Raw genomic sequence first — 24,298 nt, 5'->3', positions numbered from 1 at the left:
GGGCGCGCACAACGTGAAGGCAGACCAGTTGAGCAGGCGTTTTGCGCTCACCCACGAGTGGCAGATCCGTCCCGATCTACTACGGCCGATTTTCCACACATGGGGGTTTCCCCAAATAGATCTGTTTGCCACTCAGCACAACAAACAGTGCCCACGATTCTCCTCCAGAGCAGGGCTGGGCCGGGGGTCCCTGGGGGACGCGTTTGCGATCCCGTGGGGGGGGCCCCCTGCTTTACGCGTTTCTCCCCGCGGTGCTGATCCACAAGGTTCTGCAAAAAGCCAGGAGAGAAAAGGCTCGGATGATCCTGATAGTCCCAACGTGGGATCGCCAACAATGGTTCCCCCTACTCCTGCGCATGTCGGACCGCCCACCGATGCCTCTTCCGGTGGCGCCGGATCTGCTCACGCAAGCCCAGGGGTCCATAGTGCATCCGCACCCCCAAAGCCTGCGACTGCAAGCGTGGCTAATCCATGGCTCAGCTCCCTAGAGAGCACATGCACAGTGGAAGTACAGCAAGTCCTAGAAAGTAGCAGGAGGACTTCCACTAGGAAAACCTACAAACAAAAATGGACTCGCTTCATGGCTTGGTGTTCTACCAAGCAGCTGGCCCCCCTTTCAGTGCCTATACCTACAATTCTAGAGTATTTACTGGACCTCAAGAGAGCAGGACTCTCGCTATCCTCGTTAAAGGTCCACCTTGCAGCCATCTCGGCGTTCAGACATGAGGATGGGGGGCACACGGTGTTCGCCCACCCTATGGTTACCAGGTTCCTCAAAGGGTTGGTAAACCTCTACCCCCCTCGGAAACTGATTCCACCCTCGTGGAGCTTGGACCTGGTGCTTACCACACTCATGGGACGACCGTTCGAGCCCTTGGCCACGGTTCCCCTTCGCCTCCTTACAATAAAGACGACCTTTCTTCTTGCAATTACGTCGGCTCGTCGGGTGAGCGAGCTTGCGGCAGTCATGGCAACGCCACCCTGCACTGTCTTTTCCAAGGAGGCGGTAACCGTACGGCTGCATCCAGCCTTTGTTCCCAAAGTTTCTTCCGAGTTTCACATCAATGAACCTATTGTTCTACCCTCGTTTTATCCAAAGCCTCATACCTCCAGCGAAGAGGCGCGCCTACACCTCCTGGATGTGAGGAGGGCGCTAGCCTTCTACGTAGACAGGACCAAGTCCTTCCGGAAAACGGATAAACTCCTAGTCTCCCTCGCTCCCAAATCAAAAGGAGAAGGTCTCTCATCGCAGAGAATTTCAAAGCACATTGTATCCTGCATAAAAATGTGCTACGAGCTCAAAAAGACTCCTTTGTCGGCCACTCCCAGGGCTCATTCCACCAGGGCGGTGGCAGCATCAACAGCCTTTTTCAAGGGCGTTGCATTGAAAGACATTTGCAGAGCGGCGACCTGGTCATCCTACGACACCTTCGCCAAACATTACGCCCTTCACAGGGTATTCCAAGAGGATACCCGTCTCTCCGCAGCGGTCCTCTCGGGGACCAGCTGCACTTAATCCGATTACCCACCACCTATCTTGGGTTACTGCTGGGTAGTCACCTATTGTGGAGCACCCACGGGGACACTCGAAGAAGAAAGAGAAGTTACTCACCGTAGTAACGGTGGTTCTTCGAGATGTGTCCCCGTGGGTGCTCCACTTCCCGCCCATCCTCCCCGCTTCGGATCTCTTAGTGTTTTGCAGGGGCACCCGAGGCAGTTGGTCGAGGAACTGGCGGGGACCGGATCGCGCACATGGCCAGGAGCGCGTCAGGGAGCGGTGCGCGCCGGCGCATGCGCGGTCCGGCAGAAACTGCTTGGAAGATCCGATCTGCGGCACCGGCCAAGCCGTCACCTATTGTGGAGCACCCACGGGGACACATCTCGAAGAACTACCGTTACTACGGTGAGTAACTTCTCTTTTGCAGTCACCTGTTCACTTGGACACTGCTTTATAAAGCTCTGAACTGCCTCAAAGTCCCTCCCCTTACCTCCATAGGAATTGGAGATGCCTGAATTGGCTTTCTTCTCCTGCAACTTGTATGCTTACAGTTTTCTTCCTTGGTTTGTACTGCCCTGACAGGCTGCTCAGTCTGCTGTGCGTGCAGTATTAAATGCCTTCTGTCAAGGAAGTCTTTACCTCTGATGGACTGGTGGGTTGATATTTGGGCCTTAATTCCTCTAACTTTTTGTTCCATGATGGCACCCAGCTTGCACTTGGTACATACAAAATCCCTTCTGTCTTCTGGGAAGAAGACAAACATAATACATAAGGTGCAGTTCAGAACAGCTGACTTGTCAGTAGACTTGTCTGTATCCAATTTTCCCTTCTTCAGAGAATTCCCTCAGATGATATTAGAGCCACTTTGAAGGGCAGAAGAGAAACAAAACTATAAAAAAAGAAAACTAATAACAGTAGTAGTAGTAGTAGTAGTATGGGGCTACCCCCAAGGGAAACTCCCATGCAAACTCCCCTGTTAGCAGCCCCCTGTTTGCAGCTGCCAGCCGGTCATACTCCCACTGGTCTCTTGCCTCTGGCTATATAATTTCTTGCTTAAATCTTAAGAGATAAATATCAGCGTAGTATATTGTGTGTTCTAATAATCCTAATGGGAATTAAATCCATGTACACCATGCTGAAAAAAAATAGATTTTAATTCCAACATTGGTTTTCCTTGAGCGTGCTAACCCAGTTTGTTTTTTCCAAAGCACCTCTCTTTTAGAATGCTCTTCCATTGGGGGAACATATATTTTTGTTTCTCTTTAGTACAAAAAGATTCAGTCTTCTTGGTTTGTCCATCAGTGCTATTATATTATGGAATATCTAAAACTCACTTTATTTCAATACATTGGGAATTAATTGTGACCAAATATATCACTCTAATAATAGTATTACGGAGACAAACTCCTTTTATGGCTTATAAATGCTGCTAATTTTTCTGTCCTCTTTCTTAATGTGGTAACACAAAATGCAAATATAAAACACTTAACACAATACGTGTTGTTTTTTCCAGTAAAATAAAGACCATTTTGTCCATTTCACAACTTACGAATTATAGTTATACATGTAAAACATGCAACTTTATCTGACTTGTGCCTCTTGTTTACCCAGTGATTGAATGACACACTACAGAAAGTGTTATGAGTGTGATATTAGTATTTTTTGTTCAAGAGCTGTTACCCATTTAGTTATACAGAATTGTAAAATTAAAGTATTCCTCTATTATTTGAGTGGTTAAACTTCTAGTGAAATCATTGTAGAAATTTATAACTGTTTAAATAGTTCTTACTGAATAAATAAACGTATTTAAATATTTATTGCCCAGTGGGAGAGGGTTATAGCCATAGTGCAGAAAATTCCTTTTCCCCTTTGTGTATTGCTTCTGCCTGGTACTCTCGACCTGCCATTGCCAGATGTGGACATGCTTCTTTTGAAAATAACTATCACTATTATATGCAAGGCACTGGATTATTTGCTTCCCTACCAGAAGAACATTGTGTGTGGGCGGATTATTGGCATTTCAAGGTCTATGCAGAGTCTGGAAAACTAGTGTCTACAGTAAACAGAGCAAAAGAAAAGATGGGTGGCAGGGAGGGGCATACATCTGAATGGTTATTTTAAGAAGACAAGTTCCAAGAAATTTTGAACTCAGAGGTAGTGCAGCAAATTTATATAAAGTTAGCTTTGTTCACAGATTCATTCATTTAAAACAACTGACCAACCAACTAACCCAAGCTAGTGTAGTGGACAGATAGTGTTTGTTACAGTATTGTAGACTAACATCTGTTAAATGACAACTTGAAAGATACAAATAGCCCCTTTAGAACTTTAGCTTTTGTTAATATGATATGATAAAGCTGCCTTTTCATAATGCATTCAGAGAAATTTATTAAAATTGTGTGTGTGTGTGTGTGTGTGTGTGAGAGAGAGAGAGAGAGAGAGAGAAATCTCCTTTATTGTTTTAGTGACATTTATGATACTAGGAAACTGTATTAGGCTTGCAAAGCCTCCTAGTAGTTACAGCTTGCCTCAGAAAGTTAAGTATCGCTTCAAACTATAATTTACCTTTTTCAAGTTAGAAAATGTTAAGTGTATATGTCTATGGTGTTCTGAGGATGAAGTCAGTTCATTGCTGTTCTGTGGTTCATTTCCAGGTCCTTCAGCAGCTTTTAAATCACTTCAGAAAAAACAAAGATAAAGCTCTTCTCTTCTCCTTTTCCACCAAGGTGAGCTCCATATGACTTGCATCATGAATGACTTGGCAATAAGTCCTGAGGCAAAAAGCACAGGGAACATCATTAGCTGTCAACCACATTTTCTTTCTCACGTACACAATGGGAAATAGTGTTGATATGGACAGTGTGCAATACATGTTGAAACCTTATGTTCAAGGACAAATGAAATAATGTCCTTTCTTCCTTGGACTTGTCTTCCCTGGAGTGTTAGTTTGTCTTGGCTCATTAGTGGGGCCCTATCAAATTCACAGATCATTTTGGCCAGTTTCATGAGCATAAGAGTTTACAATTGTAAATTTCATGATTTCCACTATTTACAATGCTTTGAAATTTCAGATTTACTTGTAGGGGTCCTGACCCAAAAGGGACTTGTGGGGAGAGTTGCAAGATTATTATTGAAGGGAGTTGTGGTGCTGCCACTCTTACTTCTGCCTTGCTTAGGGTGGTAGCACTGTCTTCAGAGCTAGGCAGCTGGACAGCAGCAGTGCCTATGGCCAGGAGCCCAGCTCTGGAGGCAGAGCTGCCAGCAGCAGACACACAGAAGGATGCTAGGGTATGCATTATCATCCCTACTGCTGCCTGCAGAGCTGCTCCTTCAGTCCTCAGCTACCACTCTCTAGGCACTCAGATCTGAAGGCTTTGCCTCCCTTATTTCTGCTATGCTGCTGGCAGGGCCACCTTTAGAACTAGTCACCCAGCTGCCACTTTCTGGCCACCAAGCTCTGAAGGCAGTGCAGAAGTAAAGATAATGATTTGCATTCTCCCTAAAATAACTTTGCAGCCCCCTTGCAACTCCTTTTTGGGTCAGGATCCCAAATCTGAGATATGCTGGTGTGTCTCATGAATTTTGTATAGTGTCGGGTAAAAGCTGCACAAAAGACCAGATTTCAGAGTGTCCCAACTGCGTTGGCATTACACATCAGCAGCACTGATGTATGAACCCACAGCCATGAACACTGGCCTGATAAACCCAGGGTTGTGAGCTCAGTCCTTGAGGGAGGCCATTTAGGAATGTTTCCCTCCATGGAAATCTTTAGTAAAAGGCAAAAGATTTATATGCTCTGAAGAGAAACTTAGGACAAATAGATTTAAAAAAAAAATCTGTCAGGTCCTGCCAAGACGGCAGGGGGCTGGACTCGATGACCTCTGAAGGTCACTTCATTTCTATGAAATAGGTATATCTAATGGTCTGTGCTTGAGAGTAAAGCACACCTTAACTCGAGACAGACACTTGAGTGGGAGTTGTGTTAATAGCAACACTCAAGTTATACATCAAGCTAATAATGCAGCGAAGCCACAGCCCTGAATGTAGTAGTCTTGTTAGTGACTAATGTGCCTTCTAAAATGATGCAAACTGTAAAATGGAATTATCTAAGTAAATGCTTGGCATAACAACATAAAATATTGCCAATGATAGGTCAAGATCTCTGCTTTGATTTTTATGTCTTGTTGCTTTCAATTAAAAACAAGTGGAAAAATTAAGGCTTTAGATTTCACAGTAGAAAACCGGTTGTCACTGAAAATAACAGGAAAAAGATGTCAAATATCAATAGAGAGAAACATTTATGCTTTCAAGTGGTCTGTGCACTATTGGAAATGATATCCAGGATACCTGATTTATGTGGTTATGACAATTATTTTAAAAGGTACTAAGAAAGCTTGATGTCCTCTTCTTTTCTTGTCAGTTGCTAGATGTGCTGGAGCAATACTGTATGGCATCTGGGCTAGATTACCGAAGACTTGATGGAAATACAAAGTCAGAGGACAGGGTCAGGATAGTGAGAGAGTTCAACACCATGCAAGACATTAACATTTGCCTTGTTTCTACAATGTAAGAGAATTTAATTTGTATTGTGTGTCTGCCTTCATCTAGGCATTTAGAGGCTTTTAGTAAAGTTACTGTGCATTCACTTGATGGATGTTGGGTGATGTTACTTCCTTGAGGAGAACCAGTACCGTTACTATCAAACAGTTAGAAAATTGAAGTGTCAGCTATATACAGTGTGTGTTAAGATTCTTACAGTACAAGTGGGTTGTAATATTTAAGCTTGTTCTTCACACATTCCTTCACTCTTCTCCTTTCTTGGTTCTTTGCGATTTGAAACTAGTGCATGATGGTTTTTTATTATCCCTGTCTAGCCAAAGATGGTGGGAAACCATAAACAGTTCCTCAAGAGACAAACTTTCAAAACCTAGGCTCTTAAATTGTATGTGCAAAGCCAGCAATAGTGTGTGAGTTAATTTGCGTATGCATGATGAACCTGTGTGGAAAGCCATATTTTTTCACCTAATTTTTACGCTTATGAATGCTTTTTGTATCTTCAGTTTGAACCCAGTTTCTTTACACTTGTCTCTTACAACATTTATCTTGAACATGCTGTAAAATCTTACACGTTTTGCATGTCCGAGATTTTTTCCATCAACTTATGATGAATAATGAATTCTGTTGGAATAAGCTAATGGGATGTATGTATTCAGCCAAAAATGATGAAAATAGTACACTCATCCCTCACTATACGAGCACAGTTGGTTCCTAACTTTTCGCTCGTAGGCGAAAACTCGTAAGAGGGACACTAAATTCCTATTCAGATACGTGTAACAGTCTCTGACTGGTTCCAAGTGCTGGGAGTGGCAGCAGATGGTGCTGCTTTTGAAAGGTTAGTGAACCTGGGGTGGAGGGAGGGGTTAAAGGCTGGGGGCAGTTTGGGGACATGACTGGGAGGGAGGGTTTTAAAAAATGGTGGCGGGTAGGGTGGAGGAGCGGGGTTCAGCCTGCTGCAGGTTGGGTCTGTGGGAAGGGCGGGGGTTAAGTCTGCGACAGTTTTGGTATGAGGGGTCAGCGGGGTTAGGCTGCAGCAGTTTGGGTGGGGGGGGTGTCGGGGGATTTAAGTTTCAGCAGTTTGGGTGCGTAGGAGCTGGCGGGGAGGATAAGTTGTGGCAGTTCGGGTGTGAGGGGTTGGCAAAGGCGTTTAGGTTCAGGTGTGCGTGGGCTGGCTGGGGGTTTAGGTTTTGGCGGTTTGGGCATTGGGGGTGGTGGGGGGGTTAGGTTTCAGCTGTTCGGGGGTCGACAGGGGGTTTTAAGTTGTGGTGGTTTGGGTGTGCGGGAGTTTAAGTTGCGGCAGTTTGGGTCTGCGGTGCCAGCGGGAGGGTCAGGCTGTAGGAGGTTGGAACCGCGTGGAGGAGTAAGTCTCTCATGAGCGGGGGGAGTTCACTTGTCCATTGAACAAAAGGTCAGTAAATGTGTCCCTCGTTTAAGCGAGTACTTGAAAGTAAAGTACTTTTTTAACTTTTCTTGGCTTTCTAATTTATCTTACAGCTCAGCTAACTCCTACTTCTAGGCAGTGGTACAAAAGGACTGGATGCAGATTGTGGAGAGACTCCAGTGGGTGTAGAGCCAATATAACTTTCTCCTTTGCTGTTATTTCTAGTACAAGGTGCATGTTGGGAGCACAGAGGTAGAGAGGCCAGAGCACAATAAGTTCTGGATCTGCTGAGCCTCATAGTTCCTTTAAGACTACTATTAGGTGGCACACACTGGAACAGGCCTCCGGCTTCTGTAACATTCACAGTCTGGCATATAAGCAGAGAATGAAGGATCTAGTGAAGTATTATTGCTATGAATCAGAATATCTGGCTAGTCATTTCAGGGGACTTCTTGCATGACAATAGGTAAACAGTTTATGAACATTCTTGGTGAACAGAAAATGAAAATGTAAACAAAAACAGTCTATTATATGAGCTAACTCTTCTGGGAGTTACTCTGTCTGTACTGTCCTAATGTTGTATCTATGCTACAGTCCAGGTTGCTGTTCTTAGACAATCCACTAACAGATCACTGTCTCACTGACCCTGGTAATCTACTCCAGAGAAGGAGAGTAAAGGAAGTGGACAGGAGTGTTTCTTCTGTTGACCTCCTGTGATGCACAGCAGGAGTCAGCAATCTTTCACAGGCAGAGTGCAGAAATTTGACCTTTTGACCTCTCTCTATGGTCTGAGTGCCGGTGTTACTATTTAAGGTCCCTAATAGTCCTACTTACAACAGCTTAATTAATAAAGATGCAGGCTTTACCATTTGGGCGGTGTTTGGGAGCATTAGCTGGTCTTTCCTTAATCCACAGGTGACATGGCTTTGAGCAAACTCCCACTTGCATGCGGGGAGGAGAGCCAGGGCTGAGCTTCTGCTTTGTGTGCTGATGAAAGTTAACTCACATGCCACTCTTGGCACCCATGCCAGGGGTTGCGAAGCCCCTGATGTCTAGTCTCTCAGTACTTGGCTTAAGGTACACTGACGCCAACTATGTTATTCACATAGCTGGAACTGTACAGCTTAAATCGACTTCCTGCTGTAGGTGTAGTCTAAAGGGCTTTCTACTTACAGTGAATGTTCTATTAACTTTGTGTTTTAAACACTAAGATTAGCTTCATCCCCATAACCTCATGAATTCTGTATTATGAAGTAGAGAATTCGATTAAATGGAAATGGAGTCTTACTTACTAGTCAGTTTCCTCTCCCTTATGCTTTTGAATGGTAAGGCAGGCGATGATCTCCAGTGTTGCTCTGAGCCAGCTACTTTAGCTTATGATGATCTAGTCTATGCAGAGCAATATGTGATGTTTCACATTTCACTGAGTCCGTTAGAAAATAAGATGCCTGGGATAATGTGCAGCACAGTGTACCTTTCTAGGAGAAACAAAATAGTGCTCTCAATGGGCTTGTCTACACTTAGCCTAACTCAGAAGGAGGCATGCTAATCAGGGCGATGGGAGATTACTAACGAAGTGCTGTGGTGAATATGCAGCACGTCATTTGACTAATTCTCCCCTGTGGCCACTTTGAAGTGCTGGCATGCATGTAGCCATGAGCGCTTTGAAGTGCCCGCTTTACTCTGAAGTGCCTTTACTCCCCAAAATTTGAGGAGGGAAAGCACTTGGAAGTGCCCATGGCTACACTCATGCCAGCACTTCCAAGTTGGACACTTTGAAGTTGTTGCAGGGGAGAATTAGCCTAATGAAGTGCTGCATATTCACTGCAGCACTTCATTAGTAATCTCCCATCGCCCTGATTAACATGCCCCCTTCGAAATTGGGGGCAAGTGTAGACCCAGCCAATGATTCTTAAAGCACAGTTCAACCTACACAAATCATATAACAAAAACAAATGTTTCTGCTTTCCTGAGATTAAGTAATCAAAGAGACTACAGGAGTCTTTTGTAACTCTGGAAAACTAAAGGTGCTAGTGGCACTCTGCAGGGGTTTCTGGTCTCCTCTAAATCAAAGTCCAAGCTCATCATGCCAGGATCTTTTTGTGCAGACATCTGGTTGAGGGAACTGTTCAGTATCTTATTTATTTCCAAACATATAATAATGTAACAGAATTGGATCACACTTTTCTGTTCATAGTTTCTTGCAAAGTTTTTGGCTGACTGCTTCATGTAGTCAGCTTATGTATAGTCTGAAAGTTTCATCTTTCAAAGCATCAAATGTGGACTGCTGACAAATTCAGTTGCACTTTCTTTTGGCTGCAAAAATGCATTGAACAACAAAGGGTGACTTCTCATTAAAGCAACTTTTTTCTTTGTTGTTTTGTCCCAGTGGTACAGTCAACATACAAGTTCAAAAAGAAGTACCAGCTTACACAATTGGTGAATTATGAAGCAATAGTAATGACTTTATTGTTAAAACAGTGACAATTTCCAAATTTGTAATCTACCTTATGTTCTTGGGAAATAAATTCATTCTGCCTGAAATTTCTCCTTCATAATGTTTAGCCAAAAAAGATCTTTGGAAACCACATATTTAACGGAATAGTATGCTTTTGAGAAAGGGGGCTATTCAGTAAACACCTTCATTTGTAAAAGCATATTTCTGGAACAATTTGATTAAGTCCCCAAATTTGTTCAGGATTTTAGTTTTGAATGTAATCTTACGCATATCTGACTTTCAGAAAGCTGTTGGACAAATTATAAGTAATACAGATGGTTCCTTCCAAGTTTATAAATTTTTGGAGACCAGTAGCTATAGATTGTGTGGAAGAAGCTAGTATGGTTTATGACATGTCTCCCCATGTCCTACCTGTTGTCACTTTTGAAACTCCTTGACTGAAGTATTTCTTTCATTATACTTTAAGCCTGTGTTGGCAAAATAATCTGTCTTGGAGAGGAGTAAATAGAGTCCATCGTATGTAGAGTTATTGCTGATTCTGGCCACAAACAAGCTCAAGTTGTAAGTCTCATGTGTAGTAGTGCAGGAGATTACAAGCTCAACTAGTAGAGCTGTCAGAGCTTGTAATGCCTGCAACAACTTATTTTAAAGGGAGGGAACTACAAGTCTTGGACACAGGACAGCCCTGTTCCAAAGTTCCAATATATCATGCTGGAAGACATAATTAATATCTTCTCCTTCAAAGCCAAATATTAAATTCAGTGGTCTACCCCACCTTTCCCATGCTAATCTCCATGTGCTCAAAAGCCTTTCATTTAAATCTGCTTCTTGATGACAGCAGAGGAAGACAGAGAACATTACCATTTTTCAGTAATGTGAGGCCCTCAGATAATAGAGTAATGAGGACCATGTAAAATTCCTGTGTATGTGAACATGCCAGAAAGGGTATGTAATGTATTCTGTATTTTCATATAGAGATGCCCCATTACTTTAAACTTCTACAAGTCTTTATATAATTTAGAATCTTTGCAGCCAAGCTGGCTGAACTAAAATTTCCAGAGTCACTGTTTTCAGGACTCTCACCTCTTACAACTGTTGAAATAAAGTTGACATGATTATCTTTCGTCCTACCTTTTAGAGGTCACATGCTTAGCAAGCAGTGCTGTGAAAGAGAGACTGTCTTGTAATACACACACTATTTTTTCATCTCTGAATCCTTCACACATGATGTGTACGCCATCAGTTTTCCTTTAGAGCTTGTAAATTCCAAGGAGATAAATGTGAAGGATTTGTGTGTCAGTGGTTTTCATGGTGCTGCTTGCAAGTGCCATGAGGTTCAAAAGCGATGGCTCAAGAAGGTTGTAATTTCTATTTGTGACCCTACAAAGTTTGAAAAGTTTCAACAGAGCAACTGGAAATGCACAATGTGGAAATGTATGTGTTCCATTGCAGATGTTGGGCTTTTCTGTAGATTTTTGGTATTTTTAATATTTTTTCACATTTATTTAAAAAGGCATCTTTCTTATCCTCTTGTTAACAAAAAATAACCTTTTACAATGGATGCAATGATGTCTTCCCATGTCTGCATACAGACCTGAAGCAATAGCTATTGGTGCCATGAGCTGCTCTTTATTGAATTAGAATATTTAATCCATATACGAAGCCAGAAAAATAGGTAGCGATGAAATGAGATTATTTGCAGTGTAATAATAAGGGGATGTAGCTCAGTGGTAGAATGCATGCTTTGTTTGTATGAGCCCCTGGGTTCAAGTTCCAGCATCTTCATGCACTGGAAATAATTTTAGCCAGTGTCACATCTTAGTGGCTTCTAAATTGATGTATCGCCTCAAGAAAATATTGTAAAGTGTGTATTGGTAGGTCAAAAATAAAAGAAAATTAGGTTGTATACAGGAAGAGATGGCAAAGAATAGTGAAAATGTTACAATATATAGTGTTGGTTTGTCTGGTCACTCATCTCAAAAAAGAAGTGGCAAGATGGGAACAAACATGAGAGAGGCAATGAGAAGACTAATCCATGTAAACATGGAAATAGTTCTAATATTTTAAATCTCTCCTCATATTACACTTTTGATATTAGACAGATAAAAGCACATAAGAGAAGTGAGTAAAATTATAAGCTCAGTCAGGCATTCTCTTACAGTATTTGCCCTTTCTTGTAAAAGAAGTAAAAAGGAGCATGCAATTAAAAGATGGCAAATTTTAAAATTCTGAAAGATTATTTTATGTTCTTTGTAATCTTCCTTCAGTCACAGAGTGATATTGAGACAGAAGAAAGGATCAAACAGGTCTGTGAATAGAACTAATTACTAACTGCCTCCATCAAAACTTCCCTCTGTAAAATCGTTTTGTAACTTTTGAAGAATATGGCACAGAGGTAGGATGCAAAAGTAAATAGACCCATGTACGGGCTTTGGAGACCAGGGTGGCTGAACTGGAGGAGCCAAGGAAAGCAGAGAGGTACATAAAGCTTTCTAGGACACTTTAAAACTGTCCCATCTCTATTCAGACAGCCCCTGTGTTGTTAAGGAGGGTGACAGACTCAAGGAAGAAGAACATTCAATTGGAGCAGAGTGAAATCATCCCATAGTTGGAACAATCCTTCCAGATGATGTGGTGGTATCCTCTCATGCTGTGGATACCTTTCTGGAGGGGAGAACGCCAGTCATTAGGAAAAGGCAGCTGTCAGTAATGGGGATTCAATTGCTAAACAAAGGCATCTGGATTTTTGATGACCGAGAGAACCAAACGGTGACTTGCCTGGCTGGTGCAAAGGTTGCGGATCTCTTGAAACATCTAGATAGACTTATTTGTAATGTTGGGGAGGAGCTGGTGGTTGGGATACATGTAGGTACCAGGGGAGGAGAGAGGTTCTGGAAGCTAAATTGAGGCTCCTAGAAAAGAGAGCAAAATCCAGGAACTCTCTAGTAACATTCTAGAGCAAACTAGAGGGGGAGAGAGATACGTTGGAGGGTAGAGAGAGAATCCAGAGTGACCTGGATAAATTGGAGGATTGGGTCAAAAGAAATCTGATGCAGTTCAACAAGAAGTGTAGAGTCCTGCAGCTGGAGCGGAAGAATCCCAAGCATGGTTATAGGCTGGGGACTGATTTGGCTCAGCAGCAGTACAACGGAAAGGGACCTAGGGGTTATGGTGGATAAAAGGCTGGATATGAATGAACAGTGTGCCCTTGTAGCCAAGAAGGCTAACAGCATACTAGGGTGCATTAGGAGGATCATTGGGAACAAATCTAAAGAAGTGGTTGTTCCCCTCTATTTTGGCACTGGTGAGGCCACATCTGGAATATTTGTGTCCAGTTTTGGGCCCCCCAGTATAGAAAGGATGTGCATGTGCTGGAGTAGGTTCAGTGGAGGGCAACAAAAATGATCAAGGGGCTTGAGCAGAAGATCCATGAGGATAGGCTGAGGGATTTGGGCTTATTTAGTTTACAGAAGAGAAGACTGAGGGGTGATTTAATTGCAGCCTTCAACATACTGAAGGGGAGCTCTAAAGAGGAGAGTGAGGAACTGTTGTCAGTGGTGTCAGATGGCAGAACAAGGAGTCTGAAGTTGAAGAGGGAGAGGTAGAGGTTAGATATTAGGAAAAACTACTTCACCAGGAGGGTGGGATAGCATTGGAATGCTTTGCCTAGAGAGGTGGTGGATTCTCCATCCCTCGAGGTTTTTAAGTCCTGGCTTGACGAGGTCCTGGCTGGGATGACTTAGTTGGGGTTGATCCTGCTTGAAGCAGGGGGCTGGACGAGATGACCTCCTGAGGTCCCTTCCATCCCTATGATCCTATGATTCTCTGTAATGCTTCTAGTTCCATGTGCAGGGCTGGGTAGGCAGGCAGAACTTCACCGAGTCTCAGTATGTGGATGAGATGATGGTGTAGGGTGGAAGGGCTTAGATTCACTGGGAACTAAGGACATGTTTGGGAAAGGGGGAGCTTATATAGGAAGGATGGGCTCCACATAAACCAAAATGGAGCCAGAGTGCTGGGACTTAACATTAAAAAGGTCTTTTAAAGCTAAGTCTGGAGGGAAAGGTGATGGGTGCAGGGGAGCGCAGGGATCAGACAGACATCTCTTAGGAGAGGGTCTATTAATAGATATTCTCTATGCCCTAGTAAGGAGCAGAGGATCAAAGATGATGATATATAGGTAAGATCAATAAAAGAGTCTAACACATCAGGAAATGGCAGACAGATCACTAGGGACAAATGTTTCAAGTGCTTATGCACAAATGCTACAAATATAAACAATAAGATAGGTGAACTAGAGTGTCTCATGTTAGAGGATATTGATATAATAGGCATCACAGAAAGTTGGTGGAATGAGGATAATCAATAGGACACAGGCATACCAGGGTACAAGATATATCAGAAGGACAGAACAGGTCCTGCTGATGGGAGAGTGGCACTATACATGAAAGAAAAAATGTAGGATCGGATGAACCCAGATGTTCCACAGAATCCCTGTGGATAGTAATTCCATCCTCTAATCATAACAATGTAGCAGTAGGGATATATTATCGACCCCCTGACCAGGATAGCGGTAGTGACTATGAAATGCTGTGGGAGATTAAAGAATCTTATCAAAATTAAAAACTCAGAAATAATGGGGGATTTCACCTATCTCCATATTGACTGGATACACATCACCTTGGGGAAAAATGCAGAGAGAATTTTTTTTTAATATCTTCAATGTCTGCTTCTTGGATCAGCTGGTTCTGGACTCTGCTTGGAAATATTGGCCATAATATAATAAAAATTAACATCCTTGTGGTGGAGAAAACACCTCAGCAGCCCAGCACTGTGGCATTTAATTTCAGAAAGAGGAAATGCACAAAAATTGGGAGGCTGTTTAGACAGAGGTACATTGCTAAAAGTAAAATCCATGCAAGCTATGTGGAAACTTTTGAAAGACACCATAATAGAGGCCCAATTTAAATGCACACCCCAAATTAAAAACCACAGTAAGAGTACCAAAAAAGTGCCACCATGTCTTAATCACCAGGTAAAAAAAGCAGTGAGAGATAAAAAGCCATAATTTAAAAATTGAAAGTTAAATCCCAGTGAAGAAAATAGAAAGGAGCATAAGCTCTGTCAAGTTAAGTGTGAAAACATAATGAGAAAAGCCCAAAATTCAAAAAGTAGTCATATTTTTAAGTATATCAGAAACAGGAAGCCTACTAAACAACTCTTATGGCTACTGGATGGTCAAGATGCTAAGAGAGCAGTCAAAGATAAGGCCATTACAACTGAATGAATTCTTTCCTTTGATCTTCATGTCTGGGAATGTTGGGGAGATTCTTTTTAAGTGACAAATCTGATTAATTGTCCCAGGTTAAGATTCCAAAACATCATCTAATGATACAAATTGATAAACTTAATAGTAACAAATCACCAGGACCAGATGGCATTCACCCAAGAGTTCTGAAAAAACTCAAATGTGAAATTGGGGAACTGTTAACTGTGGTTTGTAACTTATCCTTTTAATCAGCATCTGTACCTAATACCTGGAAATAGCTAATATGATGCCAATATTTTAAAATGGCTCTAGAGGTGATCCTGGTAATTACAGACTGGTAAGTCAAACATCAGTACTGGGCAAATTAATTGAAACTATAGTAAAGAATACAATTATCATGTACACAGATGAACATAGTTTGTTGGGGAAAAGTCAACATGGTTTCTTGTGAAGGAAAATCATGCCTTACAAATCTACTAGAGCTCTTTGAAGAGGTCAGTATGCATGTGGACAAGGAGGATCCAGTGAATGTAGTGAACTTGGATTTCCAGAAAGCCTTCGACAATGTCCCTCACCAAAGGCTCTTAAGTAAAGTAATTGGTCGTGGGTTAGGAGGGAAGGCCCTTTCATGGGTTAATAACAGGTAAAGAGACAGGAAATAAATGATAACCTCTCAGAATGGAGAGTGGTAACTATTGGTGTCCTCCAAGGGTCCATACTGAGAGCAATCCTATTCAACCTATTTATAAAATGATCTGGAGAAAGTGGTAAACAGTGAGGTGGCAAAATTTGCTGATGATATGAAACCGTAAAAGATAATTAAGAACAAAGTAGACTCTGAAGAGCTTCAAAAAGATCTCACAAAACTAAGTGATTGGACAACGAAATGGCAAATGAAATTTAATGTTAACTAAAGTAATGCACTTTGGAGAAAATAATCCCAACTGTACATACAAAGTGACGGGGACTAACTTGGCTATAACTATCCAAGAGAGCTATCTTGAAGTCTTTTTGGATAGTTTTCTGAAAACATCCACTCAATGTGCAGCGGCAGACAAAAAAGCAGACAGAATGTTAGGGATCATTAAAAAGGGGATAGAGAATGAGAGAGAGTATCATATTGCCTCTATATAAATCCATGGTACAGGATGTCCTAGTTATAAGTTCCTTTGCTATTGGTCATTTTGTATATACATCATTAAGTAATTCAGGAAAGCAGATTCATTATACGTCACACTGATCAGCACTTACATGCAGGGTCCTTGGAAGTGAGCCCAGAAGTCATGGGGGACCAGTGGGGAGCCAGCAGTTAACTGTGGGAGCTGCAAGGAGCCTCAGGGACAGGCGGGAAGCTGAGGGGAGCTGGCTTATCTTTTTGTATTTATTAATTTATTATTTATCTATTTGTTTTTTGTAGGTAATAGGAACATTATATGTATCTTGTGTGTGTGAACTGTATGTGTTGGGAATGTATCTCCAATTAATTACATTATTTCTTATGGCTATTATTTCCCCTTTGTAAATCATTTCACTCTGTTACATTATTTAGGAACATAACCTGGACTTATAATAAGGACCCCCTCTAAACCCATATCTTGAATACCACCTAAAGTTGTGGTTGCCTCATCTCAAAAGAAATATATTATGTCAAGAGATCTATAGGCATGGGAAAAGATTCAGAAAAGGGCAACAAAATTATTAGGGTTTGGAATGGGTGCCATATGAACAGCGATTAAAAAACCTGTGACTTTCAACTTAGAAAAGAGGAGAGTAAGTGGGGATATGATAGAGGTGTATAAAATCATGACTGGTGTGGAAAAACAAAATAAGGAAAAGTTATTTGTATGTTTAAAACAAACAAAATGAAATTTTTGATCACACCATGTATGGTATGCCAGTGGAATGCTGGAGAATGTTGTGAAGACCAGGCCATTAACAAGATTAACCCCCACCCCAAAAAAAATCCTAGATAAATTAATGGATCAATGATTATTAGCCAGGACGGGTAGGAGTGGTGTTCCTAGCCTCTCTCAGAGGCTGGAAATGGATGGTGGGAGAGGGATTACTTGATGATTACCTGTTCTGTTCACTACCTCTGGAGCATCTGGCATTGGCCACTGTTAGAAGACAGGATACTGGACTAGATGTAACTTTGATCTGACGCAGTATGGCCATTCTTATGTTTGTTAGTCTGAGCCAGTATGCAATACTACAGTACCATGAACTCTAGAAAGGTAATGCTTTATTGTAAGACAGTGTAAGATCCTTGAAAGAAGTGAATGTATCAGGCTGAGCCATGTGAGCTATGGGTTTACTTGTAATTCCATGGGATTAAAGCATTATCTGCTTAAATGACACTTGGAATATTACCCAATTTAAATTATTTATTCAGTGTGTACCAACTGATTTCTTGGTCCTGTACATTCTGTTTATGAAGGAGCTGTGAGGCCTTGTTTCATGAAACATTGTAGCATAAGTAATAATTTTATAAACCTTTTATCCTTTTAGCTTTTAAAATATTCTGTTTGGACTAGTTTTTCCTCATAGTCAATTTCCACTAATGAAATCTAAAGTGTACTTTGTACTTCAGATTTCAAATATTTTGATTTTTTTTATTAGAAACCAATTGGAAAAATACGTTGACCCATATTTTGGTCTGACGACAGTTTTTGGAAGGAGAAACAGAGTTCCATCCTCTAGTAAGAAATGTACCAAAATTCCAAAATACAGTACAGGATTCTAAGAAACACACCATTTTTATTCAGTATTTCAAACTATTTTGAATGCTTATCCTCCAGAAACCTACATTAATGTTGGCAAGTTCCCACATCCTCTCCCTTTCCCATTTAATTAACCTAGCACTATACCACATTTGGAAGAAAAAGTCTCAACTTTATTTATTTTAACTAGGACTGTGCTAAGACTATAAGGCAGTGGATCCCACCAACTTCTTTTTTTCTTCTTTTCTTTTCTTTAAGAAAATGAGTTAATAGGGGTGGATAAATCAGCCCTTTCCAACCACCTCAAAGTAGTTTAAGAGAATCCAAACTAAACTATTAAAAATGCCCACCAGCCCATTCCCCAAAAATGCTGAGGACATAGCCCCCTGTACCCAGCCACCCAAATTACAGGCCATCTTTCCCTACCTGGCCAGCCATGCCACCCGTGGGCCAGGGAGGACCCACCTCACCACTGGAGGACTCGCTGTCCTCCCAACCCCCATGAGAGCCTGGGCTGCAGGATGCATCCATGTCCCCACCCCGTCCCACACCACACCCAACATAGATGGGGCACCCCTGTGCATATGTGGGAGAGAATGGCATGAGCCAACCATGGTGTGCCTGCTTCAGTGTCATTGTTTATTGCATACAAAGAGCTATCTAAGCTACAGTACCCAGTGTCCTGAAAGGGCCATCGCGGCAACATATGTAAACCCCGCTCAAGGAGCTAGCACCCCTGTGTCTCTGGTGCCTGGGGTGGGGCGGGAGCCCAGGCTGAGGGGAGAGCAGGTGGTGGGAGCCTGGTTGGGGCAAGGTAGCACAGCACCCAGCGTTCAAGAGGAACCAGCTTTGGCTGCCCAGGTATCGCTCATGGGGCCTCACAGATGAATTCAAGCCAGCTCCCAAATGTGGAGTGCCATGAGGTCGTCCTCCGGCCCAGGGGCTGCTTCAGGCTCCTTGTAGGCAGGTACAGCCTTGTCCAGCCAGGCCTAGGGGGAGGGGGCCCTCCCTGCCGTCAAGGAGGTTTTGCAGGAAGCAGCAGGCCAACACAACCTGCAGGACGTTCTCTACCCATATGTTCACGAATGGCAGCAGGCTGTGAATATGCACCCACAAGTGGGCAAAAGCACACACCATGGAGATGAGTGCCTGGGCCAGACGCCCATTGAAGAGCTCCCGGGAGAGTTCAGGGCACCTCGCATAGGGCCGTATCAGCCATGGCAGCTGGGGGCGGCCCATGTTGCCCACCACACAGGGGCATGCTCACGTCTCTGACCAGATGCTTATGCTGCAGTATGAAGTTCCTGGCCTCCATCGTGCAGTACAAACTGGAAGTCTGCAACATGCGTGACTCATGGGCCAGATCTGGGCTGCCCACACAGATGTCCATAAAGTGGCCCCAATAGTCCACCAGCGCTTGCAGCATGATGGAGTGACGGTCCATGCAGTTCACATAGTGGTTGGGGCCCCTGTCCGGGGCACAGATGGCGATGTGTGTCACGTGGAGCACACTGAAGCAGTGCGGGAAAGCAACACCCATGAACCCTGCAACCATCTCGTCCAGGTCCCCAATGCACATCAGCCTCCAGAGCAGCATGTGGATGATGGTTGCTGTCACCTGGCAGGAATGGAGTGTGGACATGCTCAGGGCTGGGCACATGGCTGCCCCTGCCCTAGTCCAGCCCCACCACACGTGGACCTTGTGGGGAAACCCAGCTTCCCAAGAGGGAAGCCCCTCTGGCAGCAGGCCTGACTTCCAAGGCTAACCGCTGTCCCATCCCAGTGCCAGGGCTGTGAGTGGCGTAGGACTTACTAGGCGAGGGCAGTGCCTACAGTTGCCTTGCTCACCACAAACTGCCATCCCATGGCCCAGTAGCTGTGTGTGGTGGCATGCCTCTAGATGGCGATGGCCACCCACTTCTGCAGAGTCACCACGGGCTCCTCTGTGGGTGTTCTGGTGACTGATGTTTGGGGCGAGGCACCTTCAGAGTTCCATGAAGGTGTCTCTCCTCCTGTAGAAACCCCACAGCGAGTATGCATTGTCCTGGTCGCACCAGGTGTGGCTGGCCATGGGGCCATGACCATGGTTGTCAGGCATGGGGGGGCCCAGTGGGTGCAGGGGTGCTGGCCGGGGGGTGGCGGAGGGAGCAGAACATTCACTGGCACCCAGAACACAGAACAGTGACAGCCAGGAGGGAGAACAGCAGGCAGGTCAGGGCATAGAGGTGGGGGATCCATGCATCTGGGTCCCAGGGCTCAGCTCCTCTGGCTTCCCTTGGAATGCAGAGGGAGTGCAACGTGCAGGTGGTCTTGAGGCCATGTGAGCCCGGGGGCTCCTTGGCATGCGCTGAGGTTGGTAACGCCAGGGGATCCTGTATGGGTGCACATGGCATGATTTCCCCGGAAGGGCTTGGCAGCCATGTGACCCCAGGTGTATGTACAGCTGTTGTGACCCCAGCTCACTGGGGCATGGGACTGAGAACATTGGATGGTCAAGGTGGTGGGCTACCAGCTCCACATCCTGGTGGCCAGTGATTGGGCAGCTGTCTTCATGGTGCTAGCCGGGCCAAGCACAGAGACACTCAGACTGGCACCTGCAGGGCTCTCTGGTCCCTGATCCCCACTGCTGTAAATGTTGAAATGACCCAGAACCCCTGTGACAGGAAGCTGAGAGGGTAGAGGCTGTGAGCACCTGCAGCCCTGCCAGATGCAATCCACAGACACCTCAGAGGCAGTGAGAGGCCCCATGGCCAGCAGCCAGCCACTCCGAGGCAAGAAGGCACCAACACCGCGGCTGGGATGAAGAGGCCATGGCCAATGCAGCTGTCCTCCGCCACCAGAACACCCTGGTGGAGCGGCGCCTGGCCATGGTTGAGGCAGAGCTGGCCTGGTGGTGGGACATGGATGGAGACACTGGACCTGCTGCACACAGTGCAAACAGTATGCATGTCCCTCCTTGATCAGATGGCCCAGCCTCTGGCTTCTCCTGCCCCAGCCTTCCCTGCTGCCCCCCACCATTTCCCTCACCCCTCCCCACTGCCCTAGGGGCCCTCACTGGCCAAGTCTTGGGTGACATGACACCAGCCACCTTCCAGGGCCTTGCAACTTGATTATTGTCCATGGCAGGGCTGGCTGAGGCTGCACCCTTGCCTGGAAGCTCCCTGCACCCTCCCCGTGCCAGGCTGACACATGGACTGTTCCTTAGCTAGAGCACAGCAACTCCAGTGATCACCTTGCCCACCCTGACCTGCTGCCCAATGGGGAGCTAGCTGTCTGGAGTGGTGAACTTCCACAAGGCAATGGCCATGCGCTTCTCCACGGAGAGGGCAGGCCACATACAGGTGTCCTGGTGTCAGAGGATTAGGGCAGGCTAGGTGCAGAGCTCTGTGAAAGTGTCCCTTGTCATGTGGAAGTTCTGCAACCAGTGCGCATCATCCCACTTGGTCAGGACCACTCAGTCCCACCAGTCGATGTTGACAGCGTGGGTACAGACCTGCTGGATGGGCCTGAGAGACCTCAGTAGGGACGGTGAGGGGTCAGGTCCCCAAGGGCGGGGTCTCCAGCCCCACATGTGGTGGAGAAAGACTTCCAGGATGGTAGCCAGTAGGCATACCTAGGCGATCCTGGGGGTCTGTGGCTGCTGTGGGTCCACATCTCTCGCAGACAAGGGTCAGAACCAGGCACAGGCTCAGCTTTGCCGTAAACAACTCAGCAGGCCTCAGTGGCATGTGCAAAGAGGGGGTGTTTGGGTGGGGCCCTTTAAGGTCCTCGGTGGCCAGTTCTTCCAGAAGTGTTTCCCGCCATGTGACCCCATCTTGGGTGTTTCCTGGCCTGTTCTTTTGGAAGAGGGTGTGGATGCACCCTTCCAAAGGACAGGTAGCTCTTTTGGGTTGTGTTTTAAGTGTAGACAGCTTCTGAAGACAGTCTTCGGATCACTGTAGCGTAGATGCTGCATGTCAATATTAAGGAGGAGAAGCATGTTGTTGGGCAGCACTTCTATTATATCAAAGTGGAACCAGCTGTTTGTAGTTGGGCAGGATATAGTCTGCCTGCAGTTGGAGGTATTAGTTGTAATTTGCTACAATAACCATGTTTTTTAGGTTGTTATGCTGTTGTGTTTTGTAAATAAAGTTTTCTATCTTGCTTTTGCTACATATATTAGTATAATGCTACTTCATTATGTTAAGTATCGGAGGGGTAGCCGTGTTAGTCTGGATCTGTAACAGCAATGAAAGGTCCTGTGGCACCTTATAGACTAACAGAAAAGTTTTGAGCATGAGCTTTCGTGAGCACAGACTCACTTCATCAGATGACGTGATGAAGTGAGTCTGTGCTCACGAAAGCTCATGCTCAAAACTTTTCTGTTAGTCTATAAGGTGCCACAGGACCTTTCATTGCTGTTCATTATGTTAGGCTCACATTTTTTTCATTCCTATCACTGGAAACCCTATTTTTGGTTAAATAGATCCAGAACTAGAAATCATTTTATTTGAGTTAAAAAGTGGTGCTACCCATCCCCTTTCCTTGCAGTCTAATAACATACTCACTTATTTTTTTTAAGGGCTGGTGGACTGGGTCTCAACTTTGTTGGAGCCAATGTCGTTATATTGTTTGATCCGACATGGAATCCAGCAAGTGATCTTCAAGCCGTTGACAGGTACGATGTCAATATTAAAACTTTTTGGAAATTGATTTTCTTATGCAAGTTTGCTTAGAGAGCAGGGTATTCTTAAACACGATCTGATCTTGGCTAGATCACATTTAGCTTTAGGAAAAAACTCTTAATTTATTATTAATGTACTCTGCATATTGCTTTTTTAAAAAGTGAGAACTTCCCTAGACCCTTTAATTCTAAATTTTAACTTTATTTTCTGCTTTTCAAGTTGTGACATCATTGGAAGAGAGAGGCATAAGGCAAAGCTGTGATTAGTGTTCCATTTAAACAAAATAAGTGGACATATAGCCTGATGGCAGTTTTCTGACCTTGGAATGATTACTGTTAGTCTCTTTAGCAGTAGAGAAATATACAAAACATGCAGTTTCTGAGCCAGCTCAGGAGTGATGTTGAGAAACAGAATCATTGAAGAAAAGGAGTTATATTCTTATTTTCAAGCCTTTGAAATATAGAGCTGATATCTTTCATGGACAGGTAATATGGGCAGGAATCTTATTTTATAATTTTTTTTTCTCCTAGGCGTTCTAAATCATAGGATAATATTTCACATGTCCCTCATGAAAATACTTATAGGTAACTCAGACAGAACCTCACAAAGCCTTTAAAATTATAAAGCAACTGGGTTTTGATTATTATACATACATGCTTTGTTCCATCTGTTTTATAATTTTAGCTTTTAAGCTCCTCTGCAATTTTGTCATTTTTAACAATGTAGAGAGGCTTTTTGTCTATTTTCGAAAACTTCCAAGGAGATCTCTCTTTCTTCCCTTCCTACACCGCAAATGGAAGAATGCTAGGATGTTGCAGAAATGTGTCCCCTTTCCAAAATGGACCTTCATGGTACTGCCTCACTGAGGTTCATGTTTCTCTGATGTCTTGACAATCAGTAAATCACTTCTGTGGTTTCTGAAAATAGTATGTTGGTAGTTGTAGAATTCTGGAGAAAAGAGGGTCCTAAAGAGAGAAAATGTGAGCTGGGTAAAAACTTGCTAGAAACTAAATCTTGTCATTTAGGGAAGTTCTATTTAAAGCTTACAGTACTTCTCTTTTATTGGAATTAGGATTTTACTTATCCCCACAGGAGCTCATATGTTGGCTAATAACCTAGTATTCTTCAAAATCTGTCTTTGTAGAGCCTATAGGATTGGCCAGTGCAGAGATGTGAAAGTGTTTAGACTGATTTCCTTGGGGACAGTGGAGGAGATGATGTACTTACGACAGGTTTACAAACAGGTAATATTCATGCAGTAATTGAACAATTACTATTTTCAGCTGGTTGGCTGAATGAGTGAAAGCTGACCTATAGCAATGTTGACTGTATAATTTATGACGTACAGTGTTAATTTATGCATGTAGCAAGGAAAAACTGCCCCATTTATTTCAGTGGGCTCAAAATCAGGCCAGTGTTAGTACTCGAAATGCCAGTGTTGTTGTTTATTTCGGCAATCAAAGCATACGAGAGAGGACATTAAATGCCTCTTATGAAGATCTGTAACATCTAATATTGAATGCCATTTCTTAAAAACATAAGAATAAGTTTTAAACTTTAATGGGTCTGTAATTGAAATATAAGTACATGATGGGATTGAAGATGAGGGTGATTGATTTTCATTTTTCTGAAGGGTGTGGCTTACTTTCCAAAAATTTGGGAAGGGCTGGGCTATATGGATTTTAAGCATCCATTAATCTGCACACTGCCCAGTCTCTTTTGTTAACTTCATGGTCATACAGCTCCTCATT

At 43.8% G+C, this 24,298-nt stretch overlaps 1 protein-coding gene and 1 non-coding gene across 10 annotated transcripts in view; one reads left to right on the top strand and one right to left on the bottom strand.

Annotated features, from left to right (window-relative positions):
• The window catches only part of ERCC6L2 (ERCC excision repair 6 like 2), a 227,848-nt gene that overhangs the window by 72,847 nt on the left and 130,703 nt on the right, over window positions 1–24,298 (top strand). For all 9 annotated transcript variants that reach the window (XR_012645704.1, XR_012645705.1, XR_012645706.1 and 6 more), the window contains exons 10-13: window positions 4,153–4,224; window positions 5,919–6,064; window positions 22,445–22,540; window positions 23,692–23,791. Coding sequence is in view for 5 of the 9 variants with exons in the window: in XM_074995116.1 (XP_074851217.1) it covers window positions 4,153–4,224; window positions 5,919–6,064; window positions 22,445–22,540; window positions 23,692–23,791 (414 nt within the window). In the remaining 4 variants the exon portion in view is untranslated. The remainder of the gene's footprint in view (window positions 1–4,152; window positions 4,225–5,918; window positions 6,065–22,444; window positions 22,541–23,691; window positions 23,792–24,298) is intronic.
• On the bottom strand, window positions 5,200–5,314 carry LOC142013974 (U5 spliceosomal RNA). Its single transcript, XR_012645846.1, has one exon. It is a non-coding gene; the product is annotated as a U5 spliceosomal RNA (small nuclear RNA).

This window comes from Carettochelys insculpta, chromosome 5 (assembly GCF_033958435.1).
Source record: "Carettochelys insculpta isolate YL-2023 chromosome 5, ASM3395843v1, whole genome shotgun sequence".
Classification (NCBI taxonomy): Eukaryota; Metazoa; Chordata; order Testudines; family Carettochelyidae; genus Carettochelys; species Carettochelys insculpta.
Note: the sequence above shows the minus strand (reverse complement) of the source record. Positions and strands in the feature narration are given on the sequence as shown.